Genomic DNA, 23,647 nt, shown 5'->3' with positions numbered 1-23,647 from the left:
AAAAATATTTATTTAACACTGATGCAGATCTATAGTTGATCCCTTTTGTTGCTCATTGTAAATATTAATTGCAATAAATAATCCTGCCATAAGGATTATAGATAAGTATTTCAAAAGGATGATAACCAAATAGTATTCTACCAAGCTCAGTATTCTGCAAAACTATGGATGAGTATCTTTTTTGTACAAGTAGTCCTCAACTTACAGCTATTCATTTAGTGACTATTCAAAGTTACAACAGCACTGAAAAAAGTGACATGACTGTTTTTCATTGCGGCTAATTCTGCTGACTGCCAGGTGTTCAATCCTGACTAGCTCAAGGTTGACTCAGCCTTCCATCCTTCTGAGGTCGGTAAAATGAGGACCCAGATTGTCGGGGAGCAATATGCTGACTCTGTAAACCCCTTAAGAGAGGGTTGTAAAGCACTGTAAAGCGGTACATATATCGAAGTACTATTGCTATTTTCATACATACATACTTTTCATATTTACGACTATTGCAGTCGTAACATAATTGCATACGACTATCCATGGCCACAAGATCAAAATTTGGACGGTTGGCAACTGACATGTATTTATGACGGTTGCAGTGTTCTGGGATCAGGGGATCACCTTTTGGGATTTTCTGACAAGCAAAGTCAATGGAGAAGCCAGATTTATTTTAAAAAGTGGTACTTAGGTAACAACTGCAGTGATTCATTTAACAAGAATGGCCAGAAAAGTCATAAAGTGGGGCAAAACTCACTTAACAACCATCTTGCTTAGCAATGGAAATTTTGGGCTCAATTGTGGTTGTAAGTTAAGGACTATCTGTACTATTTTAGTATGTAACACACTTTGCAAATATGTTCAGCAGATGTATTAATAAAATTATGATCAATATAGTTGGATTTAGCTAAAGAGGGTATTTCTAAGAGTTAGAAAGTTAAAGTTAAGTTCACGTAGCTTGATCTTTAATGAGATCTTTCTGCTCCTATTATAGTTGAGGAATATTGGGGAAATCACCATGGTTTTCAGAAAGCAGCTGCTGTCATTTTTCACTCTTTCCATATTAGGGCTGTCCAAAATCTTTGAAAAGAAGTACTTTGGAACATCCAAAACACATCCAGAGTACTCCTTTTTGAACTGGCATGTCTTTTCCAGACTTGCATGGCTCCTCCAGAAGCCAATTCTATCCCTCCTATCACATGAAATGGCTATGCATGTCTATATTATCTTATGCAAATGATGTGAGTTAAATATACTGTATACAGATTGTGTTTTATTGATAAGATCACTTCCAAAGGCTATTAGGGGAGCAACGATGTTCTAATTCTATGACATCTTAAAAATGTAAAAACAACACATACAGAAAAATATGCGATTTTCTTTTAGGTAATTTTCATCTTTTTCTGTTATGAAATAGTTATTGGTGAGCGCTGTAACATTCACATTTAAAAATATTTATTTATTATTACATTGATTTGCCGCCCACCTCGCGGTTCGAGGGGACTCTGAGCGGCAGGATGTCTCTGATTATCAAACTGGATGTCAGGAATTTTTCCTGAGGGAAAGACCACTTTAAATTATGCAACTGTATAAATAGTCATCATTTTCCTTTAGTTCCTAATTTAAAACAATAATGAAGAAATGTAATTAAACCACGGATGACTTGCCTTTTCTTAACCACTTCTTGTGGTACAATTGCCTTGGACAACATTTCTTTGTATACCGGAGACTTTAAATAGCGACCATAAGAATCCTACTAGGGAAAAGAAAGGGAAACTGGTAGTTGTAGATTGCAAGCAACCTAATTAAAATCATCTCTCTATACAGCTGTTTAGGAGTCAAAGAGGCTGGGAGTGGAGGCATCAAGAGAATATTCTCACCAAGTAGCAAAAGAAAACAACTCTTCTTAATGTTAAATATGCATCTGGAAAAACCACTGGTTAAATTAAAGCTCTTATGGTTAGAATTCACACACACACACACATACACAAAAGCGAGGCAAGGAAGATGTTTTTTCGGATGCTGAAATATCCAACAGGGGTTGGAAAAGACAGTGTCTATTGTTCTTGATGTTATTTTCTATTGAGCATTGAACACAGATCTGCTGTTGCAAAATGGGGGGGGGGCATGTAAATTGAGTAAAATAAAATAAGTAAATAACCAAACAATTGTGGCGAAAGAAAGTTTTCCCGAAAATAAGACCCAGTCTTATATTTTTAAAGGCACCAGGTCTTATATTGGAGGGGGGGAGTCTTCCACTGATTCGCCTTGCAGCGGCGGCACCAACAGCCCCACCCAGCAGGAACCCACTGCCAGCCCACTTCTTCTGCGGTCGCTTGTATCCGCTTGCATGTGACGCTTCCGGCCTCCATTTCGCCGTCAGAGGCCTTCAGCAAAGGCCTGTGCAGCTGGTAACAGAGCTCTGGATACGTCTTTCCTGAACGGCCTCTGACGGTGAAATACGGCCCAAGGTTGACTCAGCCTTCCATCCTTTATAAGGTAGGTAAAATGAGGACCCAGATTGTTGGGGGGGGCAATAAGTTGACTTTGTAAATATACAAATAGAATGAGACTATTGCCTTACACACTGTAAGCCGCCCTGAGTCTTCGGAGAAGGGCGGGATATAAATGTAAAACAAAAAAAAAAAATAGAGGCCGGGGTGACACACGCATCAATCCGGACCTCATTTCTTCCCTGCAGAGGCCTTTCTGGAAGGCCCCTGACAGCAAAATAGAGGCCGGGGGGTGCCATGTGCATCAATCCGGAGCCCGTTACTCAGCTGAAGAGGCCTTTTCGGAAGGCCTCTGATAGCGAAACAGAGGCCGGGGGCGACGCATGCAAGCAGCGGCAAGCAGCTGCAGAAGTGTGTCGGCAAGGCAGGTGCTGGGGTGTGCAAAGCCTGGTAAGTAGGGCAGCTCCACCCACCCATCCCCACCCTAGCTTAATTTTTATCTGTGTGCCTCATCCCACCCCCTGCACCCCAGAGTGGGTGGGGTCTTAATTAGGGCTTATTTGGGGGGTTAGGACTTAGTTCCTGAAAAACTGAATTTTCCTCTTGAAAAAAATATTCTTGTATGAAAGTCATTCATTTTATATAATGAAAATCATTAATATAATGAAAATCATAAACCCCTAATTATCTTTCCTCACACAGAGATGCTCCAATGTGTTCTCTTTGAAGCAACAAGGAAGAGATATTTGTCTATATCTAGGTGTGTGTATATACCGGTAGTATAAATGTTAGTATCCTTTTTGTTTCCTTTAAAAATATCTAGGTAGCTGGAATGAAAATTCAAATGGAAAAGCAAAATGACCAACCTTCTTCATGAGCATATATATATGTGTCTGTGCAGCATCTAAGACATAACGTTGAGGGTTTTTGAGGCCTCTGACTGTAATGCCCATAGTGGTGCCATCAATATTAATCCAACGTCTTGCTCCTGGGGCCAAGAAGGTTCTAGAATTGAAAATTATAAGAAGAAAAAATATTTAATAAAACAGGGAGATGGGATTTTTTCCGATCAATAAAATGTTTTTTCCCTTTTTGAATATGAATTGATATTATATCAGTTTCACATATTTCAAATATTATGTTGATAACTATTAATATCACAGAAGATAACAGAATTAACACTATTAATATCACAGAATTAATATCACAGAAGATAACAACTATCATTGGAACCTTGAAGTATTTTCACTATTTCCAGCTGGCATTTTGGTTAGGCTGTAGACTTCTTCAATGAAAAAAAGTCACATTTAATGGCTAGCTGACCAAAAATAACGTGAGATAAAAAATCAAATAAATAAATAAGACAGAAGTTTAGGAAAGAGTAGAATTCTGAATAAAAGTCTGATACTATTAGCTTCTATTGTTGGACACAGTTCTTTATTTCCATTATTGTACAATATGATTATATTCTTAGACTGTATTCTCACTGTCATTCCTTTCACTGCTTAATTACAGAATACAGAAATGGAACTAAACAGAGCAAGAAAAGATACTATAAAGATTTCAAACTAGATTATGCTCACTTGTAAATTTCTTCTGCTTTTTCTTTCGCTTTGGCTTGATCTCCATATTTCAAATCTTCACAAGCTTCCCAAAATCCCAGATTCTCACCTGAATTAAACAGGAAGAAGAAACAGCATCTTATTTATTAAATTTATACACCCCATCTCATTATTGAGAGTGACTCTGGGCAGCGTTTTATGATATCAACTCTTGTAAGACAATATTAAAAACAGAATAAGGTAAATCTAGAGCAGGGTTGTCAAGCTCAAGGACCGGGGCGGGGGGAGGATCTGGCCCACAGGGTGCTTAGATCTGGCCCATGGGCAGGGATGAAATGTAAAATTTGTTACTACCGGTTCTGTGGGCATGGCTTTATGGTAGTGGGTGGGCGTGGCCAACCTTTTTTTACTTTTAAAACCATTTTTCTACAACCTCTTGGGTCAAGAGGTTGTAGAAAAATGCTTTTAAAAGCCTGTGATGAACAGGCAACTCAGATGGCATCGCCAGAGGAAAAAAGGTTTTTAAAGGGTTGTAACGATCCCAGCTGAGTTGCCTGATCGCCAGAACCTTTTAAAAGCATTTTTTTACCACCTCTTTGGCCCAAGAGGTTGTAGAAAAATGCTTTTTTCCCTTTTTGAATATGAATTGATATTATATCAGTTTCACATATTTCAACTATTATGTTGATAACTATTAATATCACAGAAGATAACAGAATTAACACTATTAATATCACAGAATTAATATCACAGAAGATAACAACTATCATTGGAACCTTGAAGTATTTTCACTATTTCCAGCTGGCATTTTGGTTAGGCTGTAGACTTCTTCAATGAAAAAAAGTCACATTTAATGGCTAGCTGACCAAAAATAACGTGAGATAAAAAATCAAATAAATAAATAAGACAGAAGTTTAGGAAAGAGTAGAATTCTGAATAAAAGTCTGATACTATTAGCTTCTATTGTTGGACACAGTTCTTTATTTCCATTATTGTACAATATGATTATATTCTTAGACTGTATTCTCACTGTCATTCCTTTCACTGCTTAATTACAGAATACAGAAATGGAACTAAACAGAGCAAGAAAAGATACTATAAATGTAATGTATCTTTAAAAGTTTTGGCGGGAAAATAGCACGTTGCTGATTGGTTGAAGCTCCCGGTTAAACTGTATATAAGGAGAGGTTTTTCCCAGCACTGGCTGCTGGGTTCACCATATAGTAAAGAGCTGTTGTCACTATCCTGGTCTCCTGCCTCGTTATTGCCCAAATCTAACACTGGCGACGAAAGTGGGATCTCGAGGCTAAGAGCGCCAGGAAAAGAGCTGAACTCACCAGGAAGACGCGAACCCAGCAAAACAAGGGCGGAAAGCAGCGATGTCCGGCTACACACCGCCAGCGCCATTCGACCCAGCCAAGGAGAAATGGGGGTCATACATGGCTCGTTTCGAGTGTTTCCTCGAAGCAAACGAACTTCAAGGGGTTTCCGACAACAGGAAACGAGCCTATTTTCTGAGCCACTGCGGTCCAGAAGTTTTCGACACCGCAGAATCCCTGGCTGAGCCAACGCCGGTACAGTCGATACCGTGGCAAACTCTGCTGAAAGCGCATTTCGCACCGATGCCATCCAAGTATGTGCAACGGTTTGAATTCAGGGAGCGCAGACAGCAAGAAGGCGAGTCCATTAGTGCATACATGGCCGCCCTAAGAAAAGCCTCAAAACATTGCGAGTATCGAGACTTGGACGAGGCATTGCTGGAGCAACTCATCCGCGGGGTGAGGGACATCCGTTTGCGGAGGCGGCTGCTGGCTAAAAGCAACCTAACGCTGGCAAACGCTCTGGACGAAGCCAGGGCTCATGAGATGTCCACCCAAGCGGCGGAAACCCTACAAAAGCCGCTCACACCAATGGCGAGCGCGAAATCAACCCCGGTCCACAGTGAAGAGGTCCAGGCCGAATCGGAGGGGGAGGACGAGGAAGGAGTCTTCCACACCGGGAGGCCGGAGAAAGACGACCGGGGCGACTGCGCGAGTTGCGGAGGGCAACACCAACGACAACAATGCAGATTTAAAGATGCAACATGTCGGCGATGCGAAAGGAAGGGGCACCTAGCACAGGTCTGTCGAGCTCCCCAACCTTCCCGCCAAAAATTCAAACCAGCCAATCAGAGCGCGAGAACGGCGGCGGCCCTTGAGTGGTCAGTTTAAAAAGGCGCGAAATTAAACCAAACTGTCGTGAGAGTGGGTCACGCATCAACACGCCTAGAAAGAAAATCTTCACAAAAGCAAAGATTGAGGGGTGCCGTGCCGATTGGAGGTGGACACGGCTCATCGATCACGATCATGTCCTGGGACACTCGTGAGAGCCTTACCCGCCATCGCAAAGCGCAAACTGCAACCACAGAAGACTAAAAGTACAGGACTACCAGGGAATCGCATCCCTGTTCGAGGGGTAACGTCCGTCCACGCCGAGTATGGACACTACAAGAAAACTCTGCCCATCACCATCGCCGATGGGACCCTGCCAAGCTTGTTGGGACTGGACTGGTTCCGAGCATTGGGCATGGGAGTGACTGGAATCTTCAGAAACGAAGTCGACCTCAAAGACGCACTCACGAAGGAGTGTGGGGACGTTTTCAAAGACTGCCTGGGCAAGTACAAGGGGACCCCTATATCCTTTAACTTAGACCCCAAGTTGCCCCTATCCGTCTAAAGGCTAGGAGGGTCCGTTCGCCTAAAGCCCAGGATTGACCGGGAACTGGACAAGCTAGTAAACCAGGGAATTCTAGTGCCAGTTGACCATGCTAAGTGGGAGACCCCTATAGTCACCCCAGTCAAACCGGACGGATCGGTCCGGATTTGCGCTGACTACAAGGCAACGCTTAACAAAGCGTTGCAAAGAGTGCTTACCCGTTCGGTGGTACAGCACTTACTGCACTCAATGGGGCAAGGGCAAGTTTTGCCAAGCTAGACCTGGCCCAAGCCTATCAACAGCTCCCCGTAGACAGCAGCACAGCCGAAGCGCAGACAATTGTGACTCACAGAGGGGCTTTTAAGTGTACCCGATTACAGTTTGGGGTTAGTGTGGCTCCAGGGTTATTTCAGAACCTGATGGAGCGGCTATTGCAGGGCCTACCAGGGGTGGTACCATACTTTGATGATGTACTGGTATCCGCTGAAAACCTAGAGGAATTAGGGTAAGGCTGCGAAAAGTTTTGGGCATTTTCCGGTCTGCCGGTCTCACGGTTAAACTAAACAAATGCCAGATCGGGGTTGAGTCTGTGGAATTCCTGGGCTACGGATAGACAGGAAGGATTCACCCCACTGAGAGCAAGGTACGGGCCATCAGGAAGGCCCCGTTCCAAAGAACAAAACGGAGTTACAGGCATTCTTAGGTCTGGTCAATTTCTACGCAGTATTCTTAAGGAATAAGGCAACAGTAGCCGAGCCGCTGCATAAATTACTAGCAAAGACGGCTGCATGGTCTTGGGGAAAGGCGGAAGCTAGGGCATTCAAGGGGTAAAAATCTCCTAACGAGTGATAGCCTCCTTATCCAATACAATGGCACACTACCTCTAGTGTTAAGCTGCGATGCATCTCCCTATGGGGTGGGGCTGTGCTCAGCCACAGGTTACCAAATGGCACAGAAGCCCCTATTGCATACTACTCCCGAACCATGTCATCAACTGAAAGGAATTATAGCCAGCTTGATAAGGAAGCCTTGGCTATAGTCTCAGGAGTAAAGAAATTCCATGAGTATGTATTTGGTCGTGATTTTGAAATCATCACGGACCATAGACCTTGCTAGGTCTGCTGGCAGGCGACCGCCCAACGCCCGTGGCACTTTCGCCAAGACTGACCCGATGGACTATCTTCCTGGCAGCGTATTCTTACAAATTGCTACACCGGCCAGGAAAGGAATTATAGCCAGCTTGATAAGGAAGCCTTGGCTATAGTCTCAGGAGTAAAGAAATTCCATGAGTATGTATTTGGTCGTGATTTTGAAATCATCACGGACCATAGACCTTGCTAGGTCTGCTGGCAGGCGACCGCCCAACGCCCGTGGCACTTTCGCCAAGACTGACCCGATGGACTATCTTCCTGGCAGCGATTCTTACAAATTGCTACACCGGCCAGGAAAGGAATTAGGCATGCAGACGCACTGAGCAGATGCCCGTTACCAGAGACTATTGAAGACCCCACTCCGGGATACCAGTTCTGCTAATTGACTCTTTGGACTCTGGCCCAGTCACATCCAAAGAGGTGGCTCGGCTTCAGATAAGGACATTACAATAAGAACTGTAATTGGTTGGGTACAAAGAGGTTGGCCGCTGCGGGCGGCGTTTTAAAGAGTTTGTAAAAAACGTGGGGAACTTTCGGCTCAAGGGGTGCCTGCTATGGGGGATCGGTGGTGATCCCAGAGAAATTAAGGAAGAGGTTTTCGGAAGGCCTCTGATAGCGAAACAGAGGCCGGGGGCGACGCATGCAAGCAGCGGCAAGCAGCTGCAGAAGTGTGTCGGCAAGGCAGGTGCTGGGGTGTGCAAAGCCTGGTAAGTAGGGCAGCTCCACCCACCCATCCCCACCCTAGCTTAATTTTTATATGTGTGCCTCATCCCACCCCCTGCACCCCAGAGTGGGTGGGGTCTTAATTAGGGCTTATTTGGGGGGTTAGGACTTAGTTCCTGAAAAACTGAATTTTCCTCTTGAAAAAAATATTCTTGTATGAAAGTCATTCATTTTATATAATGAAAATCATTAATATAATGAAAATCATAAACCCCTAATTATCTTTCCTCACACAGAGATGCTCCAATGTGTTCTCTTTGAAGCAACAAGGAAGAGATATTTGTCTATATCTAGGTGTGTGTATATACCGGTAGTATAAATGTTAGTATCCTTTTTGTTTCCTTTAAAAATATCTAGGTAGCTGGAATGAAAATTCAAATGGAAAAGCAAAATGACCAACCTTCTTCATGAGCATATATATATGTGTCTGTGCAGCATCTAAGACATAACGTTGAGGGTTTTTGAGGCCTCTGACTGTAATGCCCATAGTGGTGCCATCAATATTAATCCAACGTCTTGCTCCTGGGGCCAAGAAGGTTCTAGAATTGAAAATTATAAGAAGAAAAAATATTTAATAAAACAGGGAGATGGGATTTTTTCCGATCAATAAAATGTTTTTTTCCCTTTTTGAATATGAATTGATATTATATCAGTTTCACATATTTCAAATATTATGTTGATAACTATTAATATCACAGAAGATAACAGAATTAACACTATTAATATCACAGAATTAATATCACAGAAGATAACAACTATCATTGGAACCTTGAAGTATTTTCACTATTTCCAGCTGGCATTTTGGTTAGGCTGTAGACTTCTTCAATGAAAAAAAGTCACATTTAATGGCTAGCTGACCAAAAATAACGTGAGATAAAAAATCAAATAAATAAATAAGACAGAAGTTTAGGAAAGAGTAGAATTCTGAATAAAAGTCTGATACTATTAGCTTCTATTGTTGGACACAGTTCTTTATTTCCATTATTGTACAATATGATTATATTCTTAGACTGTATTCTCACTGTCATTCCTTTCACTGCTTAATTACAGAATACAGAAATGGAACTAAACAGAGCAAGAAAAGATACTATAAAGATTTCAAACTAGATTATGCTCACTTGTAAATTTCTTCTGCTTTTTCTTTCGCTTTGGCTTGATCTCCATATTTCAAATCTTCACAAGCTTCCCAAAATCCCAGATTCTCACCTGAATTAAACAGGAAGAAGAAACAGCATCTTATTTATTAAATTTATACACCCCATCTCATTATTGAGAGTGACTCTGGGCAGCGTTTTATGATATCAACTCTTGTAAGACAATATTAAAAACAGAATAAGGTAAATCTAGAGCAGGGTTGTCAAGCTCAAGGACCGGGGCGGGGGGAGGATCTGGCCCACAGGGTGCTTAGATCTGGCCCATGGGCAGGGATGAAATGTAAAATTTGTTACTACTGGTTCTGTGGGCGTGGCTTTATGGTGGTGGGTGGGCGTGGCCAACCTTTTTTTTTTTACTTTTAAAACCATTTTTTCTACAACCTCTTGGGTCGAAGAGGTTGTGAAAAGATGCTTTTAAAAGCCTGTGATGCTCAGGCAACTCAGCTGGGATCGCCAGAGGAAAAAAAGCTTTTAAAGGGTTGTAACGATCCCAGCTGAGTTGCCTGATCGCCAGAACCTTTTAAAAGCATTTTTTTACCACCTCTTTGGCCCAAGAGGTTGTAGAAAAAATGCTTTTAAAAGGTTCTGGTGATCAGGCAACTGAGCTGGGATCGCCAAAGGAGCCTTTTAAAAGCTTTTTTTTACAACCTCTTCAGCCGAAGCGGTTGTAGAACAAATGCTTTTAAAGGTGCATTTTTGATTGCATTTTTGATGATCATCAGAGGCTTTTTTTTTAACTTTTAAAAGCATTTTTTCGCCTGAAGAAAAAACACTTTTAAAAGTTAAAAAAAAACCCTCTGATGATCGCATGGCTCAGCTGGGGCGGGGGGGGCCAGGAATTTTTGCTATCAGTTCTCCGAACCACCCGCCACCATCGCTACCGGATCGGGTGATCCGGTCCGAACCAGGAGCACTTCACCCCTGCCCACATGGCCGCCCTGAAAACAGTGAAGGATTGGCCCACATTACCTTTGCCAGCGAAAACAGAGCTCAGGAGGGCTGCACATGAGTCCTCCCAAGCTCCATTTTCACTGGCAGAGGGTTGCAGGAGGTTTTCACAGAGGCTTTCTGCTTTCACAGCGGCTTTCACAGCCGAAAACAGAGCTCAGGAGCCCGTTTTCTCTAGCAGAGTGCTCGGGCCTCCACAGGTGCCCCCAACACAAGTGACTTCAAGGTGGCCATGCCCACCCTGGCCATACCCACTCCGTCCCCCCCAAGGTCAAACACAACCCTGATGCGGCCCTAAACGAAACTGAGTTTCACACCCCTGGTCTAGAGTGACCACAGTAAGACCATGAACAGAGTTCTAGAACATTAGCAGTTTAATTTCTCTGACTTCACTCTCCAGATTAAAACAAACAATTTCACATTACCCAAATGCTATAAACATGGGAATTATTTTCCCTGGTATATGGCTATCATATTACACCTATTTTTATTTATGAATGTCCCAAACCAGAGGGATTTGTAAAGGACAAAAATTAATGTTTTTGAGCCCTTTTACTAAAGCACGAAGATTCTGTTTTATGTAAGTATATAATGGCTTCTCATCTCACAGACAAAAACCATAATAAGTCATAGCTTTACTCTTATTATGGATAGCTGCAATGTAATCCCACATCACCTTACAAATAATTAAGGGATTGAATCACTTTCTGTACATAAAATTCCTCTCAGCTTGCTGTGGGTGACAACAGTGACTTCGGACTATATAGAACACCTTGACAAGTGGAAAAACAGGCGCATCTTCATACCTACCACTAAATTCCTTCTTCAGGAACAGCTGGAAATTCTGACGTCCTTTGGGGTCCCTCATCAGCTCACTAAAGTTTAAGGCCCATTTCTCCACCCGTGCCTTGGTGGGGATTTCTACCCTGCCAAAAGAGGGGAAAAAAACTCCTTTAAATTAAGATTGAATTCATGGATCTGCCCACATGCTTATAAATAAACAGTCCTGTTTCTCCCTGAAATCAATTCTTTTGAGATTTGCTTATTTTGTTTTGGGTATTGACAGAAGCGAGAACTCTGCTTGTGCTTCCTTAACAAACTTGCATTCATACGTGAAGTATCTTGACTGCTTTCGATTGATTTTTCTTCTGACTTCTAATGTGCTATGAGCAGGACAAGTCAGGACATTACAGATAAGTATCTCTCAAGTCAAGCTTGACTCATAGTTAACTGCAGGGACAAGGAAATATTATTTTCTTAACAGAAATGTTTTTTTTAGCAAAAAACAAAAATTGTTTACCATTTTCTGACAATTTTCCAGCTTCTCAACCTAATCTATATTCTATGATAGTACCCAAGCAGATTCTAGACTCATATTTGCTTAACTTTTTCAAGATAGCCAAAGTTGGCTAGGTATTTGCCAACTAAAATAGCCAGTGAGTATGCATTGTAATATTTATTAGGATCATTACAGAAACATATTTCCCTTTAATTCACACAATTTTTTCACTTTGTTATTTTTTTTATTTTTCTACTATAGATAAAGCATGGATCCAAATTACATTTTGGAGAATGCACACTGCAAGCAGACTGAGTAAATTTTGTGGCGGCATCTGCAATATGCATTGATTTTCCCACGGATAAGCATTAAAATTGCTCATTCTAAATTATAATGTAAATTTAGAGTTTACATTTGTCGGAATGTTTATTCAAATAACAAATGTCTCCTCTCCTTTCCAAAGGTGTAGCCACAGTTGACAAAATAGAAAGAAAGGTATCACCAGGATGATAAGGCCCTCAACTAAATTCAATCCTTGGCTCCTTAAAGATTTCAGAGTGGTAACTGACTGTTTCTATAACACTCACTATTTTATTTTGTTCATTCTTTTCTTACCTTCTGCTCGCTAAAGCAGACAGAAAAATAGAAAACCAGAATATGAAAGAAAGAAGCACAACTTCTTCCTTTGCCTTAACACTAGAGCAGAAATGTCTCTAGGTAAAATCATGTAACCTCTCCAGTTTTCACCTTAGTAAGCAAGAAAAGGTAAAAGGTAAAGATTTTCCTGTCTAGTTGTGTCCGATACTAGGGCATGGTGCTCAGCTCCATTTCTTGGCTGAGGGAGACAGCGTTGTCTGAAGACAATTTCCAAAGTCATGTGGCTATACCCCAAAGGCACACACAGGAATTCATAAACCAAAAGTTGCTCTGATAATTGTAATTATTGTAATGCTCTCTACATGGGGCTCCCCCTGAAGTGCACTCGGAGGCTTCAGTTAGTCCAGAATGCAGCTGCGCGGGTGATAGAGGGAGCTCCGTGTAGCTCCCATATAACACCGCTCCTGCGCAGACTGCACTGGCTACCTGTGGCCTTTCGAGTGCGCTTTAAGGTGCTGGTTACGACCTTTAAAGCGCTCCATGGCTTAGGGCCTGGGTACTTACGGGACCGCCTGCTGTTACCACATGCCTCCCACCGACCCGTACGCTCTCACAGAGAGGGACTTCTCAGGGTGCCGTCCGCCAAGCAATGTCGGCTGGCGGCCCCAGGAAGGTCCTTCTCTGTGGGGCTCCACACTCTGGAACGAACTTTCCCCGGGTTTACGCCAAATACCTGACCTTCGGACATTCCATCACGAACTGAAGACGCATCTTTTTATTTGCGCGGGGCTGTCTTAAATTGAATTTTATCTTTTATCAATTTTTAAACGGGGTTTTTAGTATGGAAATTTTAATTTTAGGCTAATTTAAATAAGTTTTTTAAATGGTATTTTAATCTGTATATTGTATTGTTTTATCTTGCCTGTACACCGCCCTGAGTCCTTCGGGAGAAGGGCGGTATAAAAATCAAATAAATAAATAAATAAATAATAAAACTAGGATGAAGGACATCCAGGGTTCCTTCCAACTCTATTACTCTGTTCTGTTATTCTTTTGATGATTGCATGTAACCATCCCATCAAGCCCAAAGAAAATCTGGAATGGTATAGAGTCTCCTGCCATGGGCAGGGGGTTGAATGAGAAGACCTCCAAGATCCCTTCCAAGCCTATTATTCTAGGTTCTAAAAGAAAAGGGGGAAAAAGGAAAAGCAAATAAGAGGCGATGTAACGTACAGTTTTGCATTGAGGTCCCAAAAATCCACATCATCAGAAACCCAAGGGTTGCTTGGCAGGCATCCTGAGATTATAGGGTCATTGGAGCAGAACTGCTCACAGTACTTCACTATTCTGAAAGTATTAGAGACAGAAAAACAGGGAAACATTTACATGCAGTTATTAGCCCAGAATAAATAAATGAATTAACATTATTCACATTTCCAATGACATCCCAGCCAGGAGAACATTTCATTGCTGATATGATGCAACCAGTAACACTTGCAGTTTTGTGTCTAGCATATTATTGATGTGCCAGTGACTATCGTTCCTGTATTTTTTACTGGGTTAAGAGGTATGGAGCTCTCTGAGAAACTGGCTTCAAAAGTCTAATTATACTACACTTGAATCTCTGCAGGTTGGAGCAGCCCTTGGCCCCTTATCTGGATTCAGAAGTTAAGACAGCGGTTCTCAACCTGTGGGTCGTGACCCCGTTGGGGGTCGAATGACAATTTGCCAGGGGTCACCTAAGACCATCGGAAATATGGGAAGTATACTTGCGAGTCGAAGAATCGCGCTCCAATGGTTGACTCCACAAGCCAGCTGCAGGCTCTTCAAATTGCTAGCCGAATTCGGCTTCAGGCGCGATGAATTAAAAAAGAGAGAAATCTTTGCTCTGATGTCTCCCTCTCAAGCCAGCTGCAATCACTCCCAATTGCTAGCCTAATCTGGCTTCAGGCATGATAAACTTAATAGTGAAGGAGTCTCCGCTTTAATGCCTCCATCCTCAAGGCAATCGCAAGCAGTTCAGATCGCTAGCCAATACGGCTTCAGGCGCGATAAATTAAAAAAAACAGTTTGCCGCTTTTTTTCCTCTTCTGCGGCTGCTGAGGCGCCCTGAGATCGCTGCCTATCACCGCGATACGGTTGGGGGTTGCCACATTGTGGGGAATTGTATTAAAGGGGTCACAACACTATAAAGGTTGAGAACCACTGAGTTAAGACATGTTTGGGCCTGATTATGCTTACTACATGGCACATTCTTAGATTGTTCCACTTTGGAATGATACAATGGACCAGATGTTTGAATGGATGTCCAAACACCAATGCACCAGCCATAGAAAGCTTGCAAGATAGACAGAAAGGATCTACCTTAATTTTATCCCAGATACAGCACTTCTATATGTAGAGGATTTTTGTTTTGGCATGGAAAGTAATTCAAACATGGGATTCATCACTTGCTGTTTGAAGACTAAGAATTGATTACACCAAATAACTGTTCTAAACAAGTTCATTGGGGATTGAGCTGTTGAGCATTGGGTTTCTATTGGCAGATGCTTGGTCTGGCAGATATTCAAGCCCACCTTACATTTTTAAGACAGTCTAACACCTGGCTAGAATTCTGATGTTGATATGCTGTAGTTCAGGAATGCAGCTGGGATTTTCTATAAATATCTCCCAAAGAACCTTCCAGCAATACTTGCTTATAGAAGCAATAAACCCTAGCTTTGGTTTTTCTGGAACTCTATGGTAATTTCCTGCTTATAGATGTTTCGGATGAAGATGATTATATCCACAGTAATGCATATAAACTGCTTATGCATGTAACTCCTGGGTCTGCAAGGTTACATCATAAAGAAGAAATAAATTAGTTTAGAACATAATGTACAATAAATTCATAAAAGCTCCTATAATTAAGTCCCTCTCAGCTTCCCACAATTCAGAAACAGGATGAAATATGCTGAAGTTGTAAAAAAGATAAATAGTAGAAAAATTCTAGTATTTTCAGTTATCAGTCCCAGAACAATTAATTAGATTTACAGATTTTTAAAAGGATGGAATTAAATACAAATTGAGCTTCCCTGGCCAGCATTTGATGTGTGTGAAAAGAATAATAGTTGTGGTTAAAAAACAAACATATGACTCAAATTTTAGATTATAGCAGAAATGAGAAATTGATCACTTAGGAGAATTCATATACAGATATAACAAACAAACATATATAAGCTTGGTCCTTTTAAAACAGAAAATTCACTGACATATTGGGAAAATGTTCTAATTGCTCTAAAATGGATTATTATTCTATAGCACTACTACAGTACTATATATACTATATTAGTATACTACTATTGTACTACTATTCAATAACTATTTTTTCAACAGGTTGGTAAAGTGGAAATAATGCTAATTATGAGTCAGAAGAACAAGCAAATAGTGGAAATCTTAATAGCGAGCATGGTTTATTTTTCAGTGATAGGTTTAGCTAAGGTTTCTTCCGGGGTGAAATCCTATCGGTTTGGGCCGGTTGGCCCGAACCAGTAGTAAAAAACGCTACTGGTTCACTGAATTGGTAGTAAAAAAATGTTTTAAAAAAAATTCCGATGATCACCTGAGCGACGCGCAATCGTTGGAGCTTTTTTTTAAAAAAAACTTTATAAGCATTTTTTTACTGCTAGTTCGGGTGAATAGATAGTAAAAAAATGCTTTAAAAAAGTAAAAAAAAAGGCTTGGACGATCTCGTGGCACAGCTGTGATCATCCGAGCTTTTTAAAAACTTTCTAAAAGCATTTTTTTACTGCCTATTTGCCCGAACCAGTAATTAAAAAATGCTTTAAAAAAGTAAAAAAAAAAAAAGGTCCCAAGATCACAGCTGTGGCATGCGATTTTGGGAACCCTTTTTAAAACTTTTTTAAAGCAATTTTTACTACTGATTTGGGCGAATAGGTAGTAAAAAAATGCTTTAAAAAAAAAAAAGGTTCCAACGATCGTGCGGCACAGCTGTGATCGTCGGAACATTTTTTTTACTTTTTTAAAGCATTTTTTACTACCTATTCACCTGAACAGGTAGTAAAAAATGCTTTTAGAAAGTTTTTTAAAAGGTTTCCAAGATCGCGCACCACAGCTGATTCCCCCTCGTTCTACTTACCTTCCCAAACCTCCTTTTGGTGTGTAATGTGCATGCGCATGCAACACGCGTATGGTGCAAACTGTGCATGCGCACACGCAGCACGCTTGGCGCACGGTACACATGCGTGGCCAGCAAACCGGTAGCAAACTGGTTCAGATTTCACCACTAGTTTCCTCCCTCTCAGAAAAAAGATCTTGTGTGTCCATTAAACAATTCTGACCTGGAAAACTTAGAAAATTTCAACCCCATCTCAATCTTTCTGTAGCTTTCTGATGCACCCACTACAAATTGCCAACTATGAAACTGGAGTTCCTATTCAGAACTCTAGCTGTAGAAAACATGACTTTTTAAAAAAATCCCAAGATTACAACTGTAAATTTATAAATGCTGGGAAACGTGGGAAGGAAACCTGTGAAGGGAAAGAGGGATGCATACATTTGTGTTAAAATCACTCGCTCCAAAAACCGTTTGGAGCGAGGTGTCCAAAACATGACTTGTGCCCTCACAATTACATTACTGCAAAACATTTTAGATGGGGCTACCCTCAGTGGTGATTCAGAAAGTGTAGATGGTCCTGACTGCTGACAAAGGAGAGAGTCCCAAACATGCTTTTTCAAAAGGCAACTGGACTTTGTGGGTTTTTTTCTTGAAGCTGTTTCGCTTCTCATACAAGAAGCATCCTCAGTTCTGACTGAATACTGGGGAGTGGAAGGATTTATATCAGGGGTGAAATCTAAAAATTTTCCCTACCGGTTCTGTGGGTGGGCTTAATTGGTGGGAGTGGCTTGGTGGTCAGATGGCTTGGTGGGCGTAGCCAATAACAATAAATAATAAAAATAATAAACAAAGTATAAAAAACAATAAAAGGTACCAAAAACCAACTTTCACACTTTACACACACACAACTGACTCACACACAATGTAAAAGCAGCTGCACTTCACACTTCACATAGCCACAAAAAGCTCAAAAACCAACTTTCACACTTTACACACACACAACTAACACACACACACACACACACAATATGCCACATACAGCTTTCTGAGATTTTGTGTGTTTGTGTAGTTAGAGTGAAACACTACAGAAACACACCAAATCTCAGAAAGCTGCACAAATATTTTATTTTATTTTATTTTATTGTGGACTTCAAATCCCAGAGTTCCTCAGCAAAGCCAGCCAGTTGATCACCGAGGAAATAGATTAGCAGAATAGATTGATTCTGTCTGGGCTGAAACTGAAACTAGAGCTTTGGGGCTGGAAAGAGAGCCATGCGTTCTTCAGTAATCAGGTAAGTGCCTTAAAATCTCTACTCCTACATGTAGAAAACATGTTTTCTACAAGTAAGAGTACAAGTAAGGTTCTGCTGTTTTTTACTTTTAAAGGCCTGTTTCAGCTGAAGCAAAACCGGCTTTTAAAAGTAAAAAAAACAAACCTCTGCAGATGGTGCGGCTCAGCAGAGGCAGGGGGGGCGGGGCCAGGGATTTTTGCTACCGGTCCTCCGAACCAGCAGCTGCCATCGCTACGGGATCCCGCGATCCCCTCCGATCCGGTAGCATTTCATCCCTGATTTATATTCCTTGCAGTCATCTGATTGTTAGCACTTTGAAGGTTATTAGCTCTCTGAGTGTCATGGAGAAAGGTTTAGTAATTGACAGATATCTTGAAGTTGCTACATTGGTTGACTATAAACCTCCAAGTCCAATTCAATCCCAATTTTACCTGTGCACCTTCTTTCTGAGAGGGCCTGAGAGGGCCTTCTTCAAGTCCCCAACTGCGTGAGGTTAAAGGGTTGGGGCCCAAAGATGTGCTTTCTTGGTTTAGGCCCCATTGTTATAGATCCCTTGCCTTCTGAAGGAAGGACAGCCCAACCAGCTTCTGGTTATGTTTCACAAAGCAGAAAAATCCTTCATATTCTGATTGGCTTCTGGGAAAAACAGTAGACCTGTTACTGATGTATTGGTTTCTAATATTGATTGTAGCATACAATCCATCCTAAATCCTGAGAAGTTACAGTCATAGAAAAATGCTGAGATGGGCGGATGATGAGACAAGATATGTGTGTATGTGAGGTAAGGATATAAAGTATGTTTGTAAATAAGGGACATAGAGAGGGGGAGAGAAGGAGGAAAAGAGTATCTGAAAATGAAATATGGAAATTTATACTGTTCTCACCAAGGGTGAAATCTAAAAATTTTCCCTACCGGTTCTGTGGCCGTGGCTTAATTGGTGGGTGTGGCTTGGTGGTCAGGGGACTGAATGGGCATGGCCAATAATAATAAATAATAAAAATAATAAAGTATACAAAACGTGGGAGCGCACCGGTCTACCTTCTTTAAAAATGGAGGCACCGGTCTACTAATTGCCTTTTTTTGGGAGGCACCGGTCTACCTTCTTTAAAAATAGAGGCACCGGTCTACTAGCTGCCTACAGTGCTGATCAGCTGTAGTGTGGCCCTTTGAAGCGCTGCAGCAGTCATTTAAGGCCGTTTGCAGCTGTATCACCACCGAGAGCTTCAGGGGCAGAGAAGAGGAACAGCGAGGTGTGGGCGGGGTCGGGGGCAGGGATTTTTGCTATCGGTTCTCCAAACTACCCACCCCCATTGCTACTGGATCGCGTGATCCGGTCCGAACTGGGAGCATTTCACCCTTGGTTCTCACTTAATTATGTCCACTTATACTACAGTAGTGTGAGATTTCTTAAGTAACCACATCTCATTACTGAATATGTATTTCTGTTCCTTTGGGGATTCTTAATTATAAACTCCTCTGGATGAAGCTTAAGTATCATAACAAACCTTTTCTATTTTTAAAAAGATAACATCTGGCTAAATCGCTTGATCAAAAGTATCGGTTAAAAGACATACAAGATGCCAGTCTTACCCTCCCAGAGAGACAGATGACTTTGTTGCAGTCTTCATGAGTGACTGTTGGAGGAACATGATCTGTAGAGGCAGATATATTGCATCTGTTAGCAGAACAGCAAATAATTGACTTCAAGCTTTATTCACTAAGAAATGAATTCTTGCAAGAGCGGGTCGCACAATGTTATTTGTGTGACATAACATAACATTGTGTGACCCACCCTTGCAAGAAATGGATGCCCAGCAGGCAGATTTCTGAACTGTAGTTTAAGTTTATTGTGTTGGAAAGAGGAAAGATAAACTGAAGAGACATTTTATTACAAGTGCGTTTCCATCACCTGCCATCCCTGGGCCATATTATTCCCGCAAAGACTTCCATTTAAAAGACAGACAAACAAGAATGGCCATAAAATCAGTGTGAGGATTAGACAAGCGTACAGCCTATTTGGAGGCACATCAGAAGGATTAACCTAAGCCTCACATGTGGAAGGACCAATTCAAAACATACTTCACTTTTTTAATGATTGCAATGACAAATAATAGTGCACTGATGTGAGTGAGGAGGAAGGATGGGGCTTAGTTGAACACTCAATATATTACATAGATCCAATCAGTGGTGATATCCTGCCGGTTCTGTCAGACTCGTGCGAACTGGAAGCGGCAGCGGTGCATGGTTCAGTGAACTGGTAGCAGCGGCAGCACGAGACTCCGCCCACCCGCCTGGATGTCATTACACCCATTTCTGACCCTCTGCACATGCACAGAAGGATTTGCACATGCACAGAGGGTCAAAAATTGGATGTGACGATGGTGCACACGCGTACTTCCGAACCTGTAGGGAAGGTAAGTAGATTTCACACCTGGTTCCAATGACTTTATGTAAATGACACAGCACCAATGCATTCAATGTGATCATTTGAAAATTGGTAGCCAAGGGAGAAGAAGTCGAAAGATTGGTTTTACTGTCAGGCAGAATACAGACAGACCTCAACTTAAAACTATTTGTTTAGTGACCATTTGAAATTACAATGGCATTGAAAAAAGTGACTCATGAGCGTTTTTCATACTTGCAACCCTTGCAACATCCCTGTGGTCACATGATCAAAATTCGGACACTTGCCAATTGGCATGTATTTATGTTATTTGCAGTGTCATTTGATCCCCTTTTGTGACCCGATGAGCAAAGTCAATGGGGAAACCCGATTCACTTAACGACTATTACTAACTTAACTGCAGCGATTCATTTAATAACAGTGGCAAGAAAGGTCATAAAATGGGGCAAAACTCACTTAACCACAGTCTAGCTTAGCAGTGGAAATTTTGGGCACAACTGCAGCTGTAAGTCAAGGACAACCTGTAATAGGAACTGAACATGGGCATCTGGGGGGATGGTAGGTGATAAAATGAGCACCGACCTATCATGATGCAAATACTTTAGTATAAATTATATACTTGTGCAGGCACTGCTACGCACGTAGTTTAATAGCACGTTTTGTGACATGGTGTCCCCATGTGTGTGTAGGGAGTTAAGGCGATGACCTTGGAGAAACAAGGCAGAGGTGATGTTTGCAAAAATACGCTTTCAGCCCAAGAAACAGAGCAAACATAAGAAAGAATTCAGCCAGGCTTTCAAGATTCTGCTAACACAGCTTCTACCAATGAACCAGCCAGATCTGGGGAGTCTCTTTCCTGACCTGGACTACCTGGAAGAGCTGAATACTTTGTCATCACTCTAATGTCATCATGGTTTGCTATGGATGCCCACAGAAGCTAGTAGTTATTATTATTGAATGATGTACAGTTAAGTATATAATTTACTATGGCCAGAGATGGAATTGGAATATTCTACCTTAGGCCATACCATTTCATAGGCCATTCTGAATGGATGCAAGAGAGGAAGCCCTAACTGGAGGAACTTCCAGATCTTGACAGCAGTACAGGGAGTCTTCGACTTACAACAACAATTGAACCCAAAATTGATGCTGTTAAGTGAGAAAGGTGTTAAAGTGAATTTGGTTCCATTTTACGACTTTTCTTGCCACTGTTGTTAAGTGAATCACTGCAGTTGTTAATGTAGTTAACATGGTTGTTAAGTGAATCTGGTTTCCCCATTGACTTTGCTTGTGAGAAGGTTTTGCAAAAGGCGATCACATGATCCTGGAACACTGCAGCTCTCATAAATATGAGTCAGTTTGTCAAGCATCTGAATGTAGATTCACATGACCATGGGATGCTGCAATGGTCATAAGTGTGAAAAGTCATTTTTTTCAGTGCCGTTGTAACTTTGAACCGTCACTAAATGAACCGTTGTAAGTCGAGGACTACCTGTACATTTTGCAACCGTGTGACATTCTGACAGATCTACCCGGTTGTCACTTAACAATCCAAATTCAAAGTTCTGACCTTTACCCTCCTATGGTCACATGACCAAACTTTGGGCACTAGGCAATGAGGCTGCATTTATAGCTCCCATGGTCATGTGACCATTTTTATGAAAGTTACATTTGCTTCCAGTTTTCGGCAAATCAATGCCATTAGTGAACCACTACTGGTTCATTTAATAACTGCGATGACTTGCTTAACAACTGCCGTAAAAAGGTTGCAAAATTGACCCACTTTCCATCCGTGATGAGTTGTGACAACGATGGACAGGCTCCATTACATTCATAATTCAAGGAGTACCTGTATTTAGTCTGTCTAAAAATGGAATTTGGGGGTTATCATTTTATTCATAAATTAAAATAAAAGCAAAAAGACTCCCATGATTTTAATGTGTTCAAAAGGTGATTCTTGACAATCTCACTAAGATCTTTACATGTGCTATAAGTATTCATGCAGATTATAATTAACAATATACATTACAACAAATTACAATGAATTACCTCTGTCCTATATGCTTCAATTGTTTTTTTCTGTAAAACAAAGAAACACTGCATTGAAAAGAGTATCACAATCACAGACAATTAAAACAACATTTAGAGTAGCATCAGTCCACTTCATCCCAAAAAATGTGAAGAAATTCCATGGACTGAATGATTTTATTCTTATTTAGTAGCTAGTAATGCCTGCTTCTTCTCAGCCTATATGTGAATATACATATACATATATGCATTTAATTACTGATTTATTATAATGGAGCTAAAGTAGACTCATTAAGGAGATACAAATTAGATTATTCAACATTAATGAAAAGCAATAGGAAACAATATATTGAAATGTATAAACACTGCAATTAAATAATAGTGATTATGCTATGATTTACCAGTAAATAGCTCCGATGATGTTATATGACATCCATCAGCCAAGCCAGGGATTGAAGGCTAGAAATTAACTGCAGGCTATTTGTGCTTGCAGTTTCCCTTTGAAATATCATGGATGTCTTTGTTTGAAATAAACTGATGGAAAAGTTTCAGGGACTTTCAGGAAAATCCCTAAATTCTGGGATGGACAACTTTCGGGTCTATGAGTCTGATTCAAACACTCATTAGATCACATTTGGCAAACAGACATACAAGTTATTACAGGCAAGCGACTGCATAGGGTCTAGATACTAATTTCCTGTCCTTTATTGTTTTAAAACCGTTTTACAAGAGGATGCATTCAGATAGAAGGGCAATTGGGCGAAAGGCCCAAAGTAAACATCCTCCCTTTTTTTGGCCACTTTTGCATTACAATTTTTCTTTTCTTTTTGCATGAGAAAAGATTCAAATGCATCTCTGCTTTTAATAAGAGGTAATTTTTCACAAGCTGAAACCAGAAGATGACTCTGGGCCAGTTGTTCTCTCTCTGCCTTGCCTACTTTGCAGAGTGCTTATATGGGCATAAAATGAGGGTGTATGCCACCTTCAGTTGTCAGAGAAAATACATACAGTAAATAAAAAACATGTGCTTTCAGTCCAATCTATAAAGAGTCATGCATCACAATATACAACAACATGCAACTTAGTCATGGGTGAGGTTTATTTAATTCAGTATGATCTTGGCATTGCTGGATACTAGAATACTCAAATACTATCAATAGAATCAAATCTATATACTGTATTTTGCTCAGAAACACAAGCTCCAAAGGTATGTGCATTTTTCATCAGAAAAGAGCCACTGAAGGAAAATTTTAATC

The 23,647-nt window shown here is 41.0% G+C and overlaps 1 protein-coding gene across 1 annotated transcript in view; it reads right to left on the bottom strand.

Moving 5' to 3' along the window:
• The window catches only part of RGS9 (regulator of G protein signaling 9), a 67,247-nt gene that overhangs the window by 5,031 nt on the left and 38,569 nt on the right, over positions 1-23,647 (bottom strand). Inside the window, exons 10-16 of the mRNA XM_058166527.1 lie at positions 22,413-22,442; positions 19,550-19,611; positions 13,783-13,896; positions 11,484-11,599; positions 9,690-9,777; positions 8,972-9,110; positions 1,656-1,741 (exon numbers count right to left, since the gene is read on the bottom strand). Coding sequence (XP_058022510.1) covers positions 1,656-1,741; positions 8,972-9,110; positions 9,690-9,777; positions 11,484-11,599; positions 13,783-13,896; positions 19,550-19,611; positions 22,413-22,442 — 635 coding nt within the window. The remainder of the gene's footprint in view (positions 1-1,655; positions 1,742-8,971; positions 9,111-9,689; positions 9,778-11,483; positions 11,600-13,782; positions 13,897-19,549; positions 19,612-22,412; positions 22,443-23,647) is intronic.

This window comes from Ahaetulla prasina, chromosome 2 (genome assembly GCF_028640845.1).
Source record: "Ahaetulla prasina isolate Xishuangbanna chromosome 2, ASM2864084v1, whole genome shotgun sequence".
Classification (NCBI taxonomy): Eukaryota; Metazoa; Chordata; class Lepidosauria; order Squamata; family Colubridae; genus Ahaetulla; species Ahaetulla prasina.
The sequence above is the reverse complement of the archived record's forward strand: the minus strand, read 5'-3'. Positions and strand labels throughout refer to the sequence as shown.